Source organism: Schistocerca piceifrons, chromosome 1 (assembly GCF_021461385.2).
Source record: "Schistocerca piceifrons isolate TAMUIC-IGC-003096 chromosome 1, iqSchPice1.1, whole genome shotgun sequence".
Lineage (NCBI taxonomy): Eukaryota > Metazoa > Arthropoda > Insecta > Orthoptera > Acrididae > Schistocerca > Schistocerca piceifrons.
The window spans coordinates 886,149,253-886,168,909 of record NC_060138.1 but is presented as its reverse complement, the minus strand read 5'-3'; the positions used below and the strand labels follow the sequence as shown (position 1 = coordinate 886,168,909).

At 39.4% G+C, this 19,657-nt stretch overlaps 1 protein-coding gene across 5 annotated transcripts in view; it reads left to right on the top strand.

Moving 5' to 3' along the window:
• The window catches only part of LOC124716797 (kinesin-like protein KIF22), a 331,625-nt gene that overhangs the window by 294,653 nt on the left and 17,315 nt on the right, over positions 1-19,657 (top strand). For all 5 annotated transcript variants that reach the window (XM_047243381.1, XM_047243349.1, XM_047243365.1 and 2 more), the window contains 2 exons: positions 11,253-11,451; positions 12,112-12,199. In XM_047243381.1, the coding sequence (XP_047099337.1) occupies positions 11,253-11,451; positions 12,112-12,199 (287 nt within the window). The remainder of the gene's footprint in view (positions 1-11,252; positions 11,452-12,111; positions 12,200-19,657) is intronic.

The window sequence follows — 19,657 nt, the reverse complement described above, 5'->3', positions numbered from 1 at the left end:
CGAATGTGTGGCAGTCCTCCATGCGGGCCTCTCGCAGGGAATCTGTGGTTCTGTGCCGTCTCCGCATTGGCCACACTTGGGTGACACACAGCTACCTCCTACGCCGTGATGACCCATCTAAGTTTTGGTGGTGCGCCCAGCTGACAGTGGCCCATATCTTTGTGAGCTGCCCTCCTTTGGCTGCCCTGCAAAGGACTGTTCAGTTACAGGACTCATTGCCATTAGTATTAGCTAACAATGCCTCATCAGCTAATTTAGTCTTACTTTTTATACGTGATGGTGGGTTTTATCATTCTATATAAGTTTTTGAGTGTGTCCTTTGTTCTATTGTGTTCTCCACTCCAATGATTTTAGGCTGGATGTTTTAATTTGTCGCAGATTGGCTGGCTTTTCCTTTTTATTCTTATGGTCGGCCAGCCACGGTCATCTCCTCTCTTGTTTTTACCCCTTCTGCCTGTTTCTTGCTCCTCCCTGAGGTTTTCTGTTTTGACCATAGTAGTGTTGGATGTTACTGTGCTGTATGTCTCCTTTCTTTTCTTCTTTCCCCTGTGTAATTATTTTACATGGAACAAGAGACCGATGACCTCGCAGTTTGGTCCCTTCCCCCCTCGTCAGTAGGCGGAGCTCTGTACCTTTCGTTTGTGTACCTATCAATGACGCAGCACATAAAAGTAAGTAACTTTTTTGTGTTGTACATAATTGGTGCAAAAATGTGAGATCTCAGTTTGTTTGTATTTCTACTTCAATATTTTGCAACTTATCTTGATCAATGAACTGTAGAGTACCTACAGTTACAGTTGCAGTCAGTATCTCACATCATACTAAGGAAGGAAAAATATTATCATATTCCATGACTATATTTATTTGATTTCATTTGTTTATAGCATGCTGTCAACTGAGGTTACTGAGCATGTCTCAATGCAGTGCATTCTCATATTCTACTGAATGAACTTTTCTGCACTCTTCAAGGGTTTCTACAACAAACATATTCAGGAAAATCTGACGACAGTATGGTGTCTTTCTTTGCATTAGTGATTAACATTTTCACATTGTATTCTGAGATTTATTTTTGCACTGAGGTGACAAAAGTCATGAGATACCACCTAATATTGTGCAAGACCTTCTTTTGTCTGGTGTACTGCAGCTGCTCAATGTGACATGTACTCAACATGTTGCTGGAAGTCCCCTGCAGAAATATTGAGCCATGCTGCCTGTATAGCCATCCACAATTTTGAAAGTATTGCCGGTGCAGGATTTTGCGCATGAACTGATCTCTCGGTTACATCTCATAAGTGTCCGATTCATGTTAGGCAATCTGGGTGGCCAAATCATTCACTTGAATTGTGCAGAATGTTCTTAAAACTATTCCAAAAAAGTTGTGGCCCTGTGATATGACGCATTGTCATCCATAAAAACTCCATCTGTTTACTCTTCTATTGTGTTACATTCACCAGATTTTTCAGTTCCTCCGGAATTACTTTGGATATCGTGTTCAACCAGATTCACAAGTGGAAATTTTTCCCAAGAGACATCAAATTCCATGTGATCACTAGAAACTGACAAATTATTTTACATTCTAGAAAAGATCACTTTCCATTTATAAGAAATTCCGCCTCATCATTGAATTAATGAATAGAACTGTTTGTTTATATGAATGTTACATAATCTTCTGAAACTTATGGAGGTAATAGAGTTTTGCTGCTTTCAGATGTAAAGAGTTTGTGTTTATAGAAACCTTCTGATATGATTTAAGAGAGAGGTTGGTGTGCTGTAAACTTCTGTCCATAATCCTTTCATAAGTTTACTGTCATTATGCATCAAATTTGCAGCTTTAACATTTGTTAACGTTGAGGTTCGCCGATGACATTGTAATTCTGTCAGAGACAGCAAAAGACTTGGAAGAGCAGTTGAACGGATTGGACAGTGTCTTGATAGGAGGATATAAGATGAACATCAACAAAAGCAAAACGAGGATAATGGAATGTAGTCGAATTAAGTCGGGTGATGCTGAGGGAATTGGATTAGGAAATGAGACATTTAAAGTAGCAAAGGAGTTTTGCTATTTGGGGAGCAAAATAACTGATGATGGTCGAAGTAGAGAGGATATAAAAAGTAGACTGACAATGGCAAGGAAAGCATTTCTGAAGAAGAGGAATTTGTTAACATCGAGTATAGTTTTAAGTGTCAGGAAGTCGTTTCTGAAAGTATTTGTATGGAGTGTAGCCATGTATGGAAGTGAAACATGGACGATAACTAGTTTGGACAAGAAGAGAATAGAAGCTTTCGAAATGTGGTGCTACAGAAGAATGCTGAAGATTAGATGGGTAGATCACATAACTAATGAGGAGGTATTGAATAGAATTGGGGAGAAGAGGAGTTTGTGGCACAACTTGACAAGAAGAAGGGACCGATTGGTGGGACATGTTCTGAGGCATCAAGGGATCACAAATTTAGCATTGGAGGGCAGCATGGAGGGTAAAAATCGTAGAGGGAGACCAAGAGATGAATACACTAAGCAGATTCAGAAGGATGTAGGTTGCAGTAGGTACTGGGAGATGAAGAGGCTTGTACAGGAGAGAGTAGGATGGAGAGCTGCATCAAACCAGTCTCAGGACTGAAGACAACAACAACAACAACATTTGTTCTATTAACTTTTAGCCACAACATTTTTATGTGGTACTGGGAGGAGGAATGATTATTTCTGATTCCATATTTGAGTAGATTACTGACTACTTTATTGTTAAATTATTCTGACATCTTTACCACATCATTTTTGTTCATTTTTTTCTTCAGTTACAAATGAAAGCTCCTGTTACTGTTATAGCTTGTTCACATACCTGATTAGTCCTAAATTTTTCAATAAGGAAGTTCAAACTCTGATTCCTGTAAGGTAGGCTGTCATAGATATCTTTAAAGTTGTCATATTCCTAAACTCACTTTCAGATTTTTGTCCTTCATGGTTTTTTTTTTTTTTTTTTTTTTTTTTTTTTTTTTTTTTTTTTTTTTTTAACCAGCTTGATCTGCAGTTATCTTTTGTGGTGTTGCCATGTGTGTGCCAAAATCTTCGGTTCTGCCACATGTAACCCGAAAAATATTTTCAAATAACATTTTTAAACAATATGTGCTGTTCCATTCAAATTTACATATTCACATGAATTCTGCAACTGGTTTATTTAATTCACTTGCTATCAGATTTACTGCTTTCCAATTGTCTTTTTGTTATTTTTCATACTCTGCGTTTTGATCATTTGTTGACTCGATTTACATTTAACTCTGTAACGTCCTTCAAGTTTGTCAATATTGATTTTACAAGATTTTGTAAATGGTTACTCCTTTCATTCACTTGAGTAGAAACTGTATTATCTTGCAGTACATGCTTAATTTTTTTAGTCTTTATGTATGTGTTCCTGTGGCTGGGGTCCACAACATTTCATAAAAAGTACTTAGTGGTTATAATTCAAGTGCAGCTACTCACAGAGATCCAGTGTGGGTCATAATTATCATAGGGCAGCAAAATTTGGTAGATATACTAATGTGTTAATGCGGAACTGAATTGTGCTGTAAAACAAATGAGATCCAGTTGTGGGCACCAGGTGCAAATCTGGCACTGTACACCATATGATGATGGTATGACATCCATGCTCTCATTTGACAAACCATAACGTGTGAACAATATGGTTATTGAGAAGAATGACCACTTGCTCTTAGTGAAATTGTTTTGTGTGTCCAGCAGCAATTACGGTGTTGCATTGAGAGAGTATCGCCTATTGCGAAGTCTGTGGAGAAGTCAAATGTCATTAAATTGTTTAAAGAAGATGGTAATGAAATCTGAAAACGTGAGCGAGCTTGGTGTGGCACGTGGAAGAGGAAGGTATCCTATACCAGTGGAAGTTATTGACAAGGTTGCTGTTACTGCAGTTGACCCTGCAGCATATGCCTCGAGTAGTGCTAGTGTTCATGCAGTGTCACAAGGGCTGTCCATCCCATGGTCAGCAATATGGAAAGTTTTGCAGTCCATTTTTTTCTATTTCGTTATCACTTATTCCAGCACCTGCCATTTTGGAATATGTATGATGGTTGAGCACAGGAATTTTATTATGATACTCCATTGGGAAACAATTTCAGATGGCCAATTTCAGTATTTTGATCTTCCCTCTGTATGTATAGTGCATTTTGGTATTGAGGCTGGCAGAATCAATAATTCTTATCTGCTTATCGACTTTCAGGAAAACCAGAACCCCGTAGTACATCTAGTCAGATCCATTAGCAAAAGTTGCTTTTGAACTCATTGAACACTTCTCACATTGCTCTCCTTGTGTCCATTTTTTTTGTCAATTAGGCTTTTACTCTACTTAATCCTGTGATGGAGTCTCTTTCCATTTGCAGCAACTTTCTAAAACTGATATTGATTTTCATTTACTGATTAAAAAAGTTTGAATCTGTTAATTTAAGGGATAGCTGTCATGAGTCCATTATCAGGCTACGTGCTTGAAATAATTTTCACACTAGACATTCACAAAAAACATGCTTGAAATAATTTTCATACTGTACATTCAGAACAACCCCACATAAATCGCTGTATCTTCTAACAGTTTTAATCACATGACTTTCAAATTATATACCTGGTAAGTTGAAGTCTTCCCCAATTGCAGCAGCATAATCAGGAAATTTATTCACAGTATTCTCCAGTTTTTCTTTACTCTGCCAACACAACTTCAGACATCTGATTATCTTGTCCTTTTTTTTTATTATGCACAGATTATTTCAGCTTCTGAATTTGTAATAAAAATGTCACTAGACGCTAGAGAGCTTTTTATGGCAGTAAACACTCTTTCACCCTTGGCATCTAGTCTATCTGTGTGACATTTATTTCAATCTGAATATAGGACTTCACCGTCATTCACTTATTTCACTTGACTTATTGTTTCTAATTTTATGTGGCAATATTACCTTTAATAACTGATACTAATTCTGCAAAATTACTTTGTATACTCCTGCAGTTTACTAAAATTAAATAATAGTTTTTTTTTTTTTCTCTATACGGTTGTAAGGGTGATCCTTTTCTTTTGAGAACAATGTGGCTGATCTCTCTTCATTTTTAGCAGGCAGTTCATCACCGATGTAATTAAGATGTTCCTCTGACCTAAAAACCACTCAAATGCACGCCGATGTTCTTCCAAGTAGCAAATTGCTATGTTTAGGGACACCTGATTTATTGAAGGCCACCCTTTTGTTCTCCTTCTGACAGTAGAGAGTGAGTGATTGTCAAAAAAACCTTCTGATCCTCTGTTTCAGAACATATCAGAAGACCAAAATTGATTGTGGGTGTGATGCTGCAAATAGCGAATTGTGGTTACACCTTTCATGTGATGCTGGCTGCCTTCATCAATCCAACAATCCATTTACATGAATGTAACATTTGTGTTTTCAAATTGAGTACGTTGCTAAGTCTGAATAAACCACCAAGGTGTTCTGTGGTTTTCTTAAATTGCACAAAGCAACTGTAGAAATTGTTCCTTTGAAAAAGACAGGGCCAATTTATGTCCCCATTCCAGGCTTTTGCTCTGTCTCCAGTGACATTCTCAACAGAACATCAAACCCTTACATTCCTTGCTCACTTCTGAGTAACCTTATGACTGCTTTCCCTAACTGCTTGGTGAACCTTATGAAGTTCTCTGTTTTTTCTTGTAAAGTACTACTAACGTATGTTTCTAGATCCACTACTGTTACACACCATCCGCAAAGCTGTTCGAAGCAATATTCATTACAATTCAGTACTTTCGATTTCACTCTGTTTTTCCTGTGTGTGTGGTGTGTGATACGAGGGTGAGTCAAATGAAAATCTTAAATTTGTAATAACAAATCTAAATTTCGCACCGTTATCCTGTAAGTTGGTAAGCATGCTACAATCAGCATGCAGAATGGCCTGTAGGTGGCAGCATAGTGCCGATGCACCCATACCGTCACGGTATGAGTATAAAGATGGCCACCCCACTTGCGACTTGCACCAGGGAAGAACAGCATTCTGATATTCGGTTTTTGCGTAGTGAAGGTGTGGAACCTATTGAAATTCATTGACAAATGAAGGTTCAGTACGGCTGAATGATATTGCAGCTTGTTTACAGATTAGTCATGGGTCAGCGCACCACATTGTGCACGATGTGCTCCAGTTTCACAAAGTGTCTGCAAGATGGGTGCCATGGCAGCTGACTCCTGAAATAAGAGAACGACGTGTTGATGCTTGTGAAGAACTTCTTCGGCGCTTTGAAAGAGAAGATGATGGCTTCCTAGCAAGAATTGTTACTGGGGACGAAACCTGGGTTCACGTCCACCAACCAGAAACGAAGAGAGCGAGCAAGGAATGGCGCCATTCCTCATCACCAAAACCAAAGAAGTTTCGAACAGAACCATCAGCAGGGAAGGTTATGCTGACTCTCTTTTGCGTCAAAAAAGGCATCATTTTGGAGCATTACGTGCCTAGAGGGACCATTGTCACCAGTGCATCATACACAGTTCTCCTAAAAAATCATCTGCGGCCTGCAATCAAATCAAAGTGACTTGGATTGTGTCAGCAGGTGTCCTTTTGCAACATGACAGTGCAAGGCCCCACATTGCCCTTACAACAGTTGCAACAATCACAAAACTGCATTTTGAGTGCCTTCCTCATCCACCATACTCACCAGACCTTGCCCCAAGTGATTTCCATACATGTGGACCACTCAAAGATGCAATGGGAGGAAAGAAGTTCCATTCTGATGAAGAGGTACACCATGCGGTGCATGAGTGGTTGCACGGACTACCAAAAGAATTTTTTGCTTAAGGAATTTATGCACTTTTTAAGCGCTGGAGGACTTGCGTTGAGCGTGGGGGAGATTCTGTTGAAAAGTGATACAGCTTTGTACCACTTCTGCACAATAAAGAATATTTTAAAAAAGTATTTATGGTTTTCATTTGACTCACCCTCGTATTAGGATGCATCTAAAACTGTCTGTTCAAATTTAATAATTTTTAAGCAATATTCTGGTAACCAATATGTATCTGCCAACTATGCACTTGCCGTTTCGTTTTTCTCTGTTGATTTTAGAAATTCTATTTGGTTGATGGCTTTCAGTGCTTTGGTGGAAGATTAAATAATAGTTCTTTCAGATTCATGGTTTTGACCAGGCTGCAGAGTTTTCCTATGCTATAGCTGTTTCATATGTAACTGTATTTACTTGGGATGCACGAAGTGTATTATTTATGACCATGTTTGAATTTACTCTGTTGAGTGAGTCTCGGACTTTGCATTTACACATTCCAAAGAAAAAATTACCTTCGCTAGTGTGGATAGTATTCTTTGCAATGCCCCTGATGTCATTTCCAGCTATACTGTTGTGGTTGCTGTCCAAATTGTTACCTTCAGCATCATTTATTATTACGTAATCCTTCGCGTTAATATGTTTCACAAAAGAGCCTGAATCTGCTGTACGAATTCTGCACCAGTTTTGTCATGGAGAAGCATGTCAATCACCTTGCTGTAAGACTTCCTTGGTCTTCTTAATGCTTACCTTTCTAATTTTAACGTGTTCCTTATGTCCCATACTGTCAAACAGCTTCTGGACTTAGTGGATTTTCTTGTTACTTTTGTCCAGCTTCTAAAGCAGTGGGACAGCAGGAGATGTCCAAGCTGATGCTATTAGACTTGCAGCATTCAGATTTGATAAATGTGACTGATAACCCAGTCTTATGATCATATCTTTAACATTGCTGTTGTGAACTACAACTCACAATTGTGCTAACCCTTTTCTACAACTACCAGATTAGGTCAAAGTTCAAGATTACTTGCACTTTTTCGTGTATTATTTAATTGTAGTGTGCTTCACTGCATTGTCAGTGGTGAACAGCATCACTATATACCAGTAGGTTGTGCCACAACATCCCATATAATCAGTGGCAGCTCATGAGTATACATTCTGGGTGTTCACAAAATTTTAGATTCAGGTAAATCTAAGTTTGTGAAAGTAATAGAATCTGCTATATAACAGTTATACTTATCAACAAGTTTATACAATTACAGCCACTGCAAATAATAATAATAATAATGCGCATAACACATCTGACAAAAGAAAGAATTGTTTTTGTGGAACTTTGTTGTTTTATACATAATTAAGTACAGTTTAGGGCAAGAATGAAATAATGTGTAAGCTTTCACAACTCTATGTTCCACATTTTTGTGCAAGTGGTAGTTTTCTTGCTTTTCCATTTTTTCGGATAAATATACAAGATCCTCAATAGAGGTGTGACTTTACGTACGAGCTGAGTATCAGATATTCATACATTAAACCAACACGTTAACTTACGCTAACTGTCCACTTCGTTGTTAAATGGTAACCTGTAGTCACTCTCTCTCAATCAAAAGATATGGTCCAGAGGCCCTAGTTCCTTCTTAGCTAACTTTTCCTGGTAATTTACTTTTCTGTTCCCAGAATAAAATTTGCACTCTGCAGTGGAGTGTGCACTGATCTGAAATTTCCTGACCGAGAAACTGTATGGGCCTGAGACTCGGGATCTTTGCCTTTTGCTGGCAAGTGCTCTACCGACTGTGCTACCCAAGCATGTCTCAAGAGCCCACCTCTCAGCTTTACTTTTCTGTTAACATTTGTAATAGATTCAACAGAGTCCATGTTTGCACTACATACAGAAGCCAATTCCCGCCTAGTAAACAACCAAATCCAAACACAAATTGCCTTTCTTGGAAATGATTAAACTTAAGTAGTAATGTCTACCAACATGGTCACTTGACTAGATCACAAATGAGGTGCTGAGCTCCATAAGGGTCTCACAGTGAAGTGAATATCAGAGAAACCACTGATACAGCTTTTTGTGAATTTTCATGTACACGATGCGGGCCTACAGCACAGACAAACCTGATTCACCATAAGATCAGCAGATTTCCAAAACATGGATAAATGCTATAATCTCACAATCGACGGTGATATGCTTTAGGCCCTTATGATTCTCAGTGCCTCAACTGGATTACTGTACGATAAAATTCAGAACTTAATACAACTCATTTAGAAACCCATAAATAGTTTTTTCTCTCAGTGTCACTATAATATAAGCTGACATCTGATCTATTTTACTATATAGTGAGTGAATTGGCATATCTGAGGAGCGTGCTATCATCTAGCATGATTTATGTTGAGCAGATGGGGATAAAAGTCTGCTGCAGTGTGCTACCACCTGGACACATTGCCGTAAACTTATAGTTGACTAGTTAGGGCTAGCTGTGCAGATCATGAACTGTACACATTGTTTATCAAATCCATATTTATTTGGTCCATAAGGCAATTATGTTACGCCAGTTCCACATGCATGATAGCTCCTTAAAATGTGCACAACCGAAGGTGTGCTTGTGACTCTGATGCCAAGTTTCACAGAGTCTAGAGGAGCAGCAGCATTGTAGATTTAAGTGCCTCATCTTTCAGATTGCAGCATCTATGTTACATTTAACAGCGTTCAAAGAAAAATAACCAGTAAATCCAAAAGGTGTCAAAAGTTAAGTTGTTTATGTGCTCTTAAATGGCAGCTGCCATTGCATATGACGACACTGACAGTCCTTGCAGCGATAATTGTTTATGATGGATCTAGGGCAGTTTACTCATGCTGACAGTGTATTTGTTTAATGAGAGATTGCAGTTATTGGGGCCCCTAGGTATGATTATTCAGCTACAAGTATAACATTGTGTAATTTAAGATAATGTAACATTGTTAATGGTGGTTTGTTTCATATAACTCTTCATTTATTAAACTATTTTGAAAAGTGAAGTGTACAATGCTTTAAAGCTGAAAATCTCTACTGGTGTAGAAATAACGTTATTTTGATTCACAACTTTTACACGACTGCAAAATAACTGCTGTGTGTACTGTGAAGAAAATGTGTCCCATGTACTGTGAGGAAATCACATGGTCTTCTAAGTATTGCTTGGAATCCAGATGCTGTATATTATACCATATCATCTGCATGGTACAATCGAGTTTATTTTCTGTTGTACCTGCTCTCATTCTTATGTATTTACTTTCAAAACAGAACTCTAGTAGGCATCTACGTGTGAAATTTTACATAGATTCCTTCATTCACTCTTGTCAGTTTCAAGGCATCAACTGCTGCCTAACTTGTTGATGCTATGCAATATAAAACCATAATAGGCAGGGGTATGCTTGCAAGGACCTTGTGATAAGCTGTGCAGTAAGATACACTACACTTAATTGACAGTAACGTCACTGCCTGTCAGCAGTAACCATCACCAACATGTATCCATATTAAATGCTACTAGACAGATGGAAGAGTGGTGCTCACTTTATATGTGTTGTTCCATGAGAAAGAACAAGGTGCCATACAGATTTCAGGTAAAGCCCACATCCCTGTTTATTAGGCCATTCACAAGTGAGGTGAGGAGAGTGTAATGTGGAAAAATTGAAAATAAGATGCAAGATGACGTTTGTTAAGATATCAAGGAAAAACTTATTTGATACCTGAGAGAGCTGAGTGAATAAAAACTGTAGAGGGAAAAATGAGAGCAGAATGTATCCAACAAATAATTGAGGACATTGGGACAAGTGATATTGGCAGATTGCATGAAACCAGGCAAAAGACTGATGACATACAAAAAACAGCAATATTTGTTGGGCCTGCTATGTGGAACATGGTGTAATATTCATATTAAATTTTGAAATTAATTGCTGTGGAATATTTATTGAACCTTCCTCAAACTGGTTAGAATTCTTGCTTTGCTGAGGAATCCAAGTGGAACATGCATTATCCACTTTCAGATTTGTTGTCCAGCTTTTACAGTATCAGCCTTAAACTACACAATTATTCAAGATATTGGTAATGGCTAACAACTACTGCCACATATCTTTGTAAACAGACCATGTTAAAATGTTTAAAATATTGACCATGTAATTTGAAAGTGTTTGAACAAAGATATGTTCCTGTTTGAACTCCAGTAAATCTTTACCTTCAACATTTAAATATTGTTCTTATAGTAATGCATTTGTTCGTCACCTATTATACTTACTGTATCAATTAATAATGATACTTGCTCTGATAATTGCTGTGAAGCTGATAGTGCAACTGTTGTCTCTCCCTGGAGAGTCCCAATTTCTGAAGTTGTTTGGCAATTAATTTTCATACAGGTAAACCATTCGTAAGTTATTTCTTGCTTATTAATTTTATCTCATTAATGCTGTTAATTATTACATTTTTACAGGTCCATTTAGAAGAGAAAGCATCAAAACACCTAAAAAAATAATCATGATGAAAGAACTTGTAGCACATAATGTTGGCAATAATATCCATCAGGAGCATATGAACCGAATAATTTCTTTACTAAACACAGGTAGCACAAGAGAATTACAGAAGCTACCAACTATTGGACCAAAAACAGCTTTAATAATTAATAATTACAGGTAAATATTTTGCACTGTTGGTTATGTTTAATTTGTGAGAGAGTGAGTTTGTACACATGTGCATGTCCACACAAGACAACTGCAGTCTGGTGGCATGTGTGGTGTAGGGGATAGCCAACAACTAATGAGTAGCTTCATTTTATTTTAATTAAGCTAGTGAGGTTCTCTTTCTGTCAAATTTCAGAACATCTGGTTCTTTACAGAATAAAACCAATCATAATGTTGCAGTTATTTTTCAAACACTTCCTGTAGGTTATTCGGGTGAATTCAGTCGTGTGCGTGCAAGCTTCCAAATGATGATCCAAATCTTTGGTAATGACGGCATTAGTTAATCATTGGCCATCATCCCAAGAACATCCAAGTTGATGCCTCTAATCCTTGGGTTTGAGTGACCTGCCCTTCCTTTGTAGCAGTCCCCAACTTCCAACTCTACATACTCCTCATGGAAGAAACTAATTGTGCAGAGAACTAGGGTAGTTTCCAGTACTTGTAGGTGTGTTTATTGCCAGTAATTAGAATTTTGCCTCCGGGGGGTAAGCTCTGGCTCACTCATCTGTGATACAATTGTAGCTTTTCGTTTCTCAACTGGAACCATAAAATTAATGTTTCATCACATAAAAAATATTTGTTATTGCTTAATTTTGTTTTGATCCATTTCAGAAACTTATCTGGGGAAACATTTGAATCAGTAGACGACTTAAGAAAAATTCCTGGTTTAAATAAAAACTTTCATGAGAAATTTGCCCTGGTAAGTGTTTAACATAAAGTAACATTCTTTTTGTTTTTTATCTGTTGTGTGCCACATGAATTGAAAAATCAACTTCATAGTACAGTATTTTGTTCATGCAGTGTAATTTAGTTTCTTAATCTATAGTGTTACTAGCAGAGAAACCTGGTGTATTTTTTTATAGCTGTCCCACCAAGCCTGTCCCACACAACATCTGGCCTTGTGCTTGATATTTATGATGTCATATCTATTAAACTAAGTGTTATACAATGATATAATTGTGTTGGTACATTCAGCAGCATGTGTGGATACTGTCTGCAGAATGTGTTGCGAATGGAGTTAGTAGCAACAAAGTAATAAACTAAATGTCATGCATTATGCAGCCTTTTTTCATGCATCTCACTGTTTTTAATGTCACACCTCCTGAATTATGTGTTGTACAATGATATAATATGCGCTTACATTCAGCGGTATGTGTGCATGCTGTCCGTAAAATGTGTTGTGAATACAGTTAGTAGTAAAGAACTAATAATTTACAACGTAATGCCTTATGAAATACTTTTACTGCATGAACTTTAGAAAAGTTGTATGTGACAAACATTTTTCCTTTCATCATTTTGTCGGGTTTGTCAGTGAGAAATGTTTTATCAAAATAGTGAAGTAATCTGATACGCCGTTTTGTTACCTGAAAAGATGTATGTATTACATACCACGTAATTTTTATGTAGTTTACGTGATTATAAAATACATTTTAATTACCGGTTGTGTACGTTGAATAGAATACGAAAAGAACCAGAAGTTCAGAGTTCAAAAAGTGTTTGAAACAGATGTAGAATGGGCGTGCAAAACAAACAAAACGATCAACAACTTGATACTGATTACTGAACTACCTATGAGCAGTCGGCAGTGGAACTGCAACGAGTGGCCACACGCAGAAGGAAGAGTCCGACCGAGTGAGACCGAGACAGGCGGGAACGAGACCGCCGATTGCGCTGTCCCACTCCAACTTCGGGCTAAGCGGCTCGCTAGCATTTTTGGACCCACACAAACTGGCTGACTGCTTTATATTAGCGGCATATATTATTGGCAATTGAACTACAGAATCATAAATGATCTCGCTATCAGCACAGGAACTTAGCTTTGTCATGTAGGATCCTTCTGCCATAGTATTGCTGTCTATGTTGCAGTTGAAACTGACGCTGAAGATCTCGTAGCCTCTGCTGTGGTACTGCAACTGCCGCTGCACAATGAATCGCCATTGACTATGTCGCTGCTAGCTGGAACCACGTGTACTTGCAGGATGTATACAAACCGGGAGATCCGGGGAAAACCCAGGAATTTTTTATTGTTTTAGTTTTCAGTTAAATTTTTGTAACTTTTAACTGGTGAGAACCAGTGCTGTAACAAAAGATATTTCTGTATCTCGCTATTACAGAATAATACTGGAGCAATAAAACATGAACGAGAGAAAAAAACAAAAATAAAACAAGTTGCAAAGGAAATGCGTCATATACAATAACAGAACACAGTTCTTATACAAGTGTCTACCAACAGCAAATTGACTCAAAGGCTTTAGAAAGCCTATGCACTGCTTCATAACAACAAATGGCCTCCGATGAGCGTGACGTCACAACTGATTAGATTAGAACAAAATTTTGAAAAACACAACCCTCAGTCGCGAACACAATTTGTAACGTAGGTTTTGGTGTCACAAGGGACACCTCCTTCGGACAAAATTAAAACTAAATGTTACAGCATAACGTACCAAAAAATACGAAAGCTGCGGTCATACCTCACAGCATTAGATAGAATTAAAATAAAATGCAACAGAGGTGCAAGCCCCTAGGGGCTGCCATGTGTCCTCTGCTACAGTCAACACAAAACAAACATCATGCGACTTGTGCGCCGCGGCAACTTCAAGACAGTACCGCCACCTGGTGGCTAATTGGTAAAACAAGCTCTTCTGTAAACATCTCTCGTAACTGCAGAGCGGGAAATAAACACCTGAACGGTGTACATGAAGTAATTACAGTAGCGGGATACTGCATTATATAAAATGCAACTAATGAATGACTGGCTGTAGTACAAAAATTCCAGAACAAATGCATCAAGAAGACATACGAAATAATCCATTAAATGACATTACTGCTTGCTGTAATAGATACATTATAAAAACCAAAGAAGTTTTTTTAATTTACGTATATGAGCCGTAAAAAGAAAAGGTATCTCTGAATCTGCAGGAAGTAGTTGGTACATCAAAGTGTTAGATCTTGTCAAGCAGCGGCTTTACACCATTGAAATAACTTCTTCTGCGCAACTGCATCTGCTCGTTGAGAAAAAGTTCATCATTCGAAACTAAATGCTTGAAAATTTCCAGCTCCTCCAAAATATCAAGTGTATGCCCTTTTTTTCTGCAAAATTTCCAACTTCTCAATCCCTTTAGGAGAGTGCTCTATGATGAACAGGTGATCTGCAAAAGAAGAATTAGGGGCACACGAACCGTTTTCCCTCAGTAAATGTTCTTTACAGCGAACTGAAAAGACATGTCCTGTTTGACCAATATAATAGGCACCGCAAGTGTCACATGAAATCTTGTAGACACCAGAATTCTGCAGGGGGCTAGTAGTTTACTTTAAATTATGGATGACATTTTTTCTCAAGTTGTTATTTGTAGAAAAAGCAATTGTATTTAATCCAAAGCAACCTTTGAATCTGGTATGACACTGTCCCTTGTGACACCGGAACCTAGGTTACAAATTAATTGTGTTCGCTACTGAGGGCTGTGTATTTCAAAATTTTGTATTATACAACAGTCACTGATTGACAGCCATGTTAAAAACCTTATGATTACATTAGACTCATTTGAGTAGTTGCGAGCGAGCTCATGCGCATGTGCTTTTAGAGTCACGTATGAGTAGTATCTTCTCCCGCTTCTGGCTACACAAGCGTGGCAGTTAGCTGTATAAGCAATAGCAGCAAGATGCTACCTGGAAAAATTTTACTGGCATGCCTAAGCTGCCAGATTCACGAATAGTCAACAGGGCAGGATCTAGGGGGCGGTGGGCAAACTGGGGTATATACCGTGGGCAGCAATTTCATGGTTTTGGGGGGGGGGCACAAATTCATATTCTCGAGGAAAAAGACCTTGTTTCCCAAAGCGCCTAGCATCCAGCGCACTTTGGTCTATCCAGTATTGCTCCGGTTCAGAAATAGCATAGATCCGGGACTGATGCACAGAGCAGTCTTGAATTGTAGTGATGAGGTGGGTAGTCTTCACATGACCCGTGTTTACGTTTAGTGATTTTGCTGGTTCCTCTTCTTTTATTGCTCTTATGTCAAATGAAAACTAAACGAATTTCTGTGGCTGGGAGCTATCAAATGAATTAAAATACATTCAAATAATTACGGAAGGCTAAAATATGTTATTAGTTTCAGATTTGATTTTATTTCCACCTTTCTGACAGTCAAGCATTAATCGCCTTGCAGAACAATGAAGTTATTTTTGTCAGTTAGCTAAAGAAATTTGGCTTTGATTACTCTTTCCCACTGAGGCAGTCAATTTATTCAAAACGAAGTGTTTAATTCTGCACTATTGGCTAGTTTCAACTGTTCACTGCATTTCAAGTTCACGTTTTCATCTAGCACCTATGGCATTATGCCGTAATAAAAAACCAAACATGAGATAATACAGTACTAGTGCTTCAAGAAAATTTACATCCGAATCTGGACTTATGAATGTGCACTTTAAGCCGAATTTTACTATGATTCACGAAATTCCGTTGCTCTTGGGCATCCTCTAATATCTTCTTTCTTTTATGACATAATGTAAGATCTTTTAATGTTTCACACGTACGAACATACGGGCTTCTTGCATTATCGTAGCTTCACGAGCACGGCACACCTGTTATCTGGTAACTGCTAAAACGAACCTTTTAAATAGTTCGCAGGAAAATATTGCGAATGGTTGTTTGAAAAGCGTTACTTTCAAAGTAAATTTCCATATACCCAAGATGATCTATGTGCGAGAATGTACTATGAATTTCTTAAATCGCAGAGCATTTGACTCATTTAAAAATCAACTCTGAGGACGACTATTTAGAATAATTTCGACCACAAAAGAGCTATGACTGGCTTACAAAAGCGCATCGCAATTTCGATTTCAGTGCGAAAGTATGCAGTGTACATATTGCTGCACATCAGACATTAACACGGAAAAAGTGTATTTACATGTGGGAAGAAATGTATTTTTAACCGGGAAATCCTGGAAAAATCCAGGAATTTTTTCCCTCGGCCACGTATACACCCTGTCTCGGCGTTGCCTCTTCTTCCATATTACTTTTTTTTTTTTCACGCCTAACCACTGCTAACACTTGGTTTACACAACTGTTGCAAAATTCGTAGCTCAGAGCCCCCACACAAACTGCCTAAACTGCCACAGACTTGGGACCATGGTCACAGAATGTCTTTAACTGTGAGAATTGCAATTGTAATTTCGCAGCTATTAAAGAAATGTAATAGTCAGTCCTGAACCAATCTCACATTTGACTTTTGCGAGAGGTCCTGCCTATCTAAGTTCAGATAATACTTTTGGAAACACCTTGCAGAATTCAAATCCAATTCTAAACTTTCCAGAGTTCATATTCTGCAACTAACACTTTCCAAAATCCAATCCTGTTCCAATTCTTTGCAGGATTCTTATCCCTCAACTAACACTTTCCAAATTCCTATCCTGGACGAACCTCTAATTGCGAGCTAACATCCCAAAGAAGTTCCGGCTCATAAGAGGTTCCTCTTTGTCAAAATGTCTTGGCTCAAACTCGTCTAGGGCTTGAACCGCATGTATCGCGTTACACGCTCTAAATTAGACACTTGTGACCCTTGGATAACTTGTCTGGCTGATGGCAAGTTTGTGAAACGCAGAGTTAACATATTGTATAATAACAGTAATAATAATATCGGGAACTAAATTCACGACCCATAAATGATTTAGGCCACATAGTTACGATTTGGTTTGAACAATGTGTATTCAGAAAGCAAACTAATAGCGAAATTTGTCGTATTTAGAGTTATGTTACACTCAAGCGCATACCCATTAGACACAGTTCAATCATTCACAATCTCATCGCAAAATACACTCCTGGAAATTGAAATAAGAACACCGTGAATTCATTGTCCCAAGAAGGGGAAACTTTATTGACACATTCCTGGGGTCAGATACATCACATGATCACACTTACAGAACCACAGGCATATAGACACAGGCAACAGAGCATGCACAATGTCGGCACTAGTACAGTGTATATCCACCTTTCGCAGCAATGCAGGCTGCTATTCTCCCATGGAGACGATCGTAGAGATGCTGGATGTAGTCCTGTGGAACGGCTTGCCATGCCATTTCCACCTGGCGCCTCAGTTGGACCAGCGTTCGTGCTGGACGTGCAGACCGCGTGAGACGACACTTCATCCAGTCCCAAACATGCTCAATGGGGGACAGAACCGGAGATCTTGCTGGCCAGGGTAGTTGACTTACACCTTCTAGAGCACGTTGGGTGGCACGGGATACATGCGGACGTGCATTGTCCTGTTGGAACAGCAATGATGGGTTCGATGACGGTTTGGATGTACTGTGCACTATTCAGTGTCCCCTCGACGATCACCAGTGGTGTACGGCCAGTGTAGGAGATCGCTCCCCACACCATGATGCCGGGTGTTGGCCCTGTGTGCCTCGGTCGTATGCAGTCCTGATTGTGGCGCTCACCTGCACGGCGCCAAACACGCATACGACCATCATTGGCACCAAGGCAGAAGCGACTCTCATCGCTGAAGACGACACGTCTTCATTCGTCCCTCCATTCACGCCTGTCGCGACACCACTGGAGGCGGGCTGCACGATGTTGGGGCGTGAGCGGTCGACGGCCTAACGGTGTGCGGGACCGTAGCCCAGCTTCATGGAGACGGTTGCGAATGGTCCTCGCCGATACTCCAGGAGCAACAGTGTCCCTAATTTGCTGGAAAGTGGCAGTGCGGTCCCTACTACACTGCGTAGGATCCTACGGTCTTGGCGTGCATCCGTGCGTCGCTGCGGTCCGGTCCCAGGTCGACGGGCACGTGCACCTTCCGCCGACCACTGGCGACAACATCGATGTACTGTGGAGACCTCACGCCCCACGTGTTGAGCAATTCGGCGGTATGTCCACCCGGCCTCCCGCATGCCCACTATACGCCCTCGCTCAAAGTCCGTCAACTGCACATACGGTTCACGTCCACGCTATCGCGGCATGCTACCAGTGTTAAAGACTGCGATGGAGCTCCGTATGCCACGGCAAACTGGCTGACACTGACGGCGGCGGTGCACAAATGCTGCGCAGCTAGCGCCATTCGACGGCCAACACCGCGTTTCCTGGTGTGTCCGCTGTGCCGTGCGTGTGATCATTGCTTGTACAGCCCTCTCGCAGTGTCCGGAGCAAGTATGTTGGGTCTGACACACCGGTGTCAATGTGTTCTTTTTTCCATTTCCATGAGTGTAGAAGTTATCTACATGAAAAGTTAGAGTTCACACCAAGTGCGTGGCTGCTCACCACTCAAGAGACTAAGTCCCATGATACCACACAACACAAAATTTTGTAAGTCGTTTCACTTCCAAGCTGCTGAAAGACCGACTGTCCGCTTTCGCATTTCAATCCGAACTATGCCTTTCTGCCCGTCCCCGGCCGTGTTTTCCATGCGCCGAATATCCTCACTCAACTGTCAAGGGCAGTTCCCTTTCGTGAAGCCGTCCATCTGATTGGCTACAGCGTATTCTACATTATTTTACATTTTAACGTATTTAAATAATCAACGCTTGACCACTTTCACATTTTAAATAAAGTAACAATAATATCCATTACATAATAAACGTTAAATTCTTTTACATAAAACCAATACAATTTCCTTCTTTCTTTAAATGCCATGGCCAGTAGCCTTGCATCGATGTGCTCTCTGATAAATAAATAAAGAACAAAAGTAAGTCAAAAGTTGAGTCACCACCAACAGAGCTACATGGCATTACTCTGTGAGAGACTTTGCAGGGGTTTGGAATATAAATCATGACAGTGGCACAAAGCCTTGTGACATGGAACTTCATATCCCCACCTCTTCTTTATTTTCTGATCAATTTCTGAAAATTTATTCCACAGTCAGACTCTGAACTGGCTGCTTTAGAATAGAGTGGCACTGTACAGCTGTCTAAGCTAGGGAAGTGGATTCCTTTGTAGATGTAATAAAGGGCAATTTAGAAACTGGTTAGCTATGGTACATTTGTAATGTAAAAATTTCTCTGAAACATTGGTCAGGGAATAATGTGGCAGTAGTTAACTGTTCTTTGTCTTATGTCATTTCATCCTTCTGATAGGTTTAGCTCAAAAACTGTCCGTCAGGAATTCTATGGAACTTGTTGACTTTGTTGGTGTTGTAAGGAATCTCAGAAATTTGTTTAAGTCT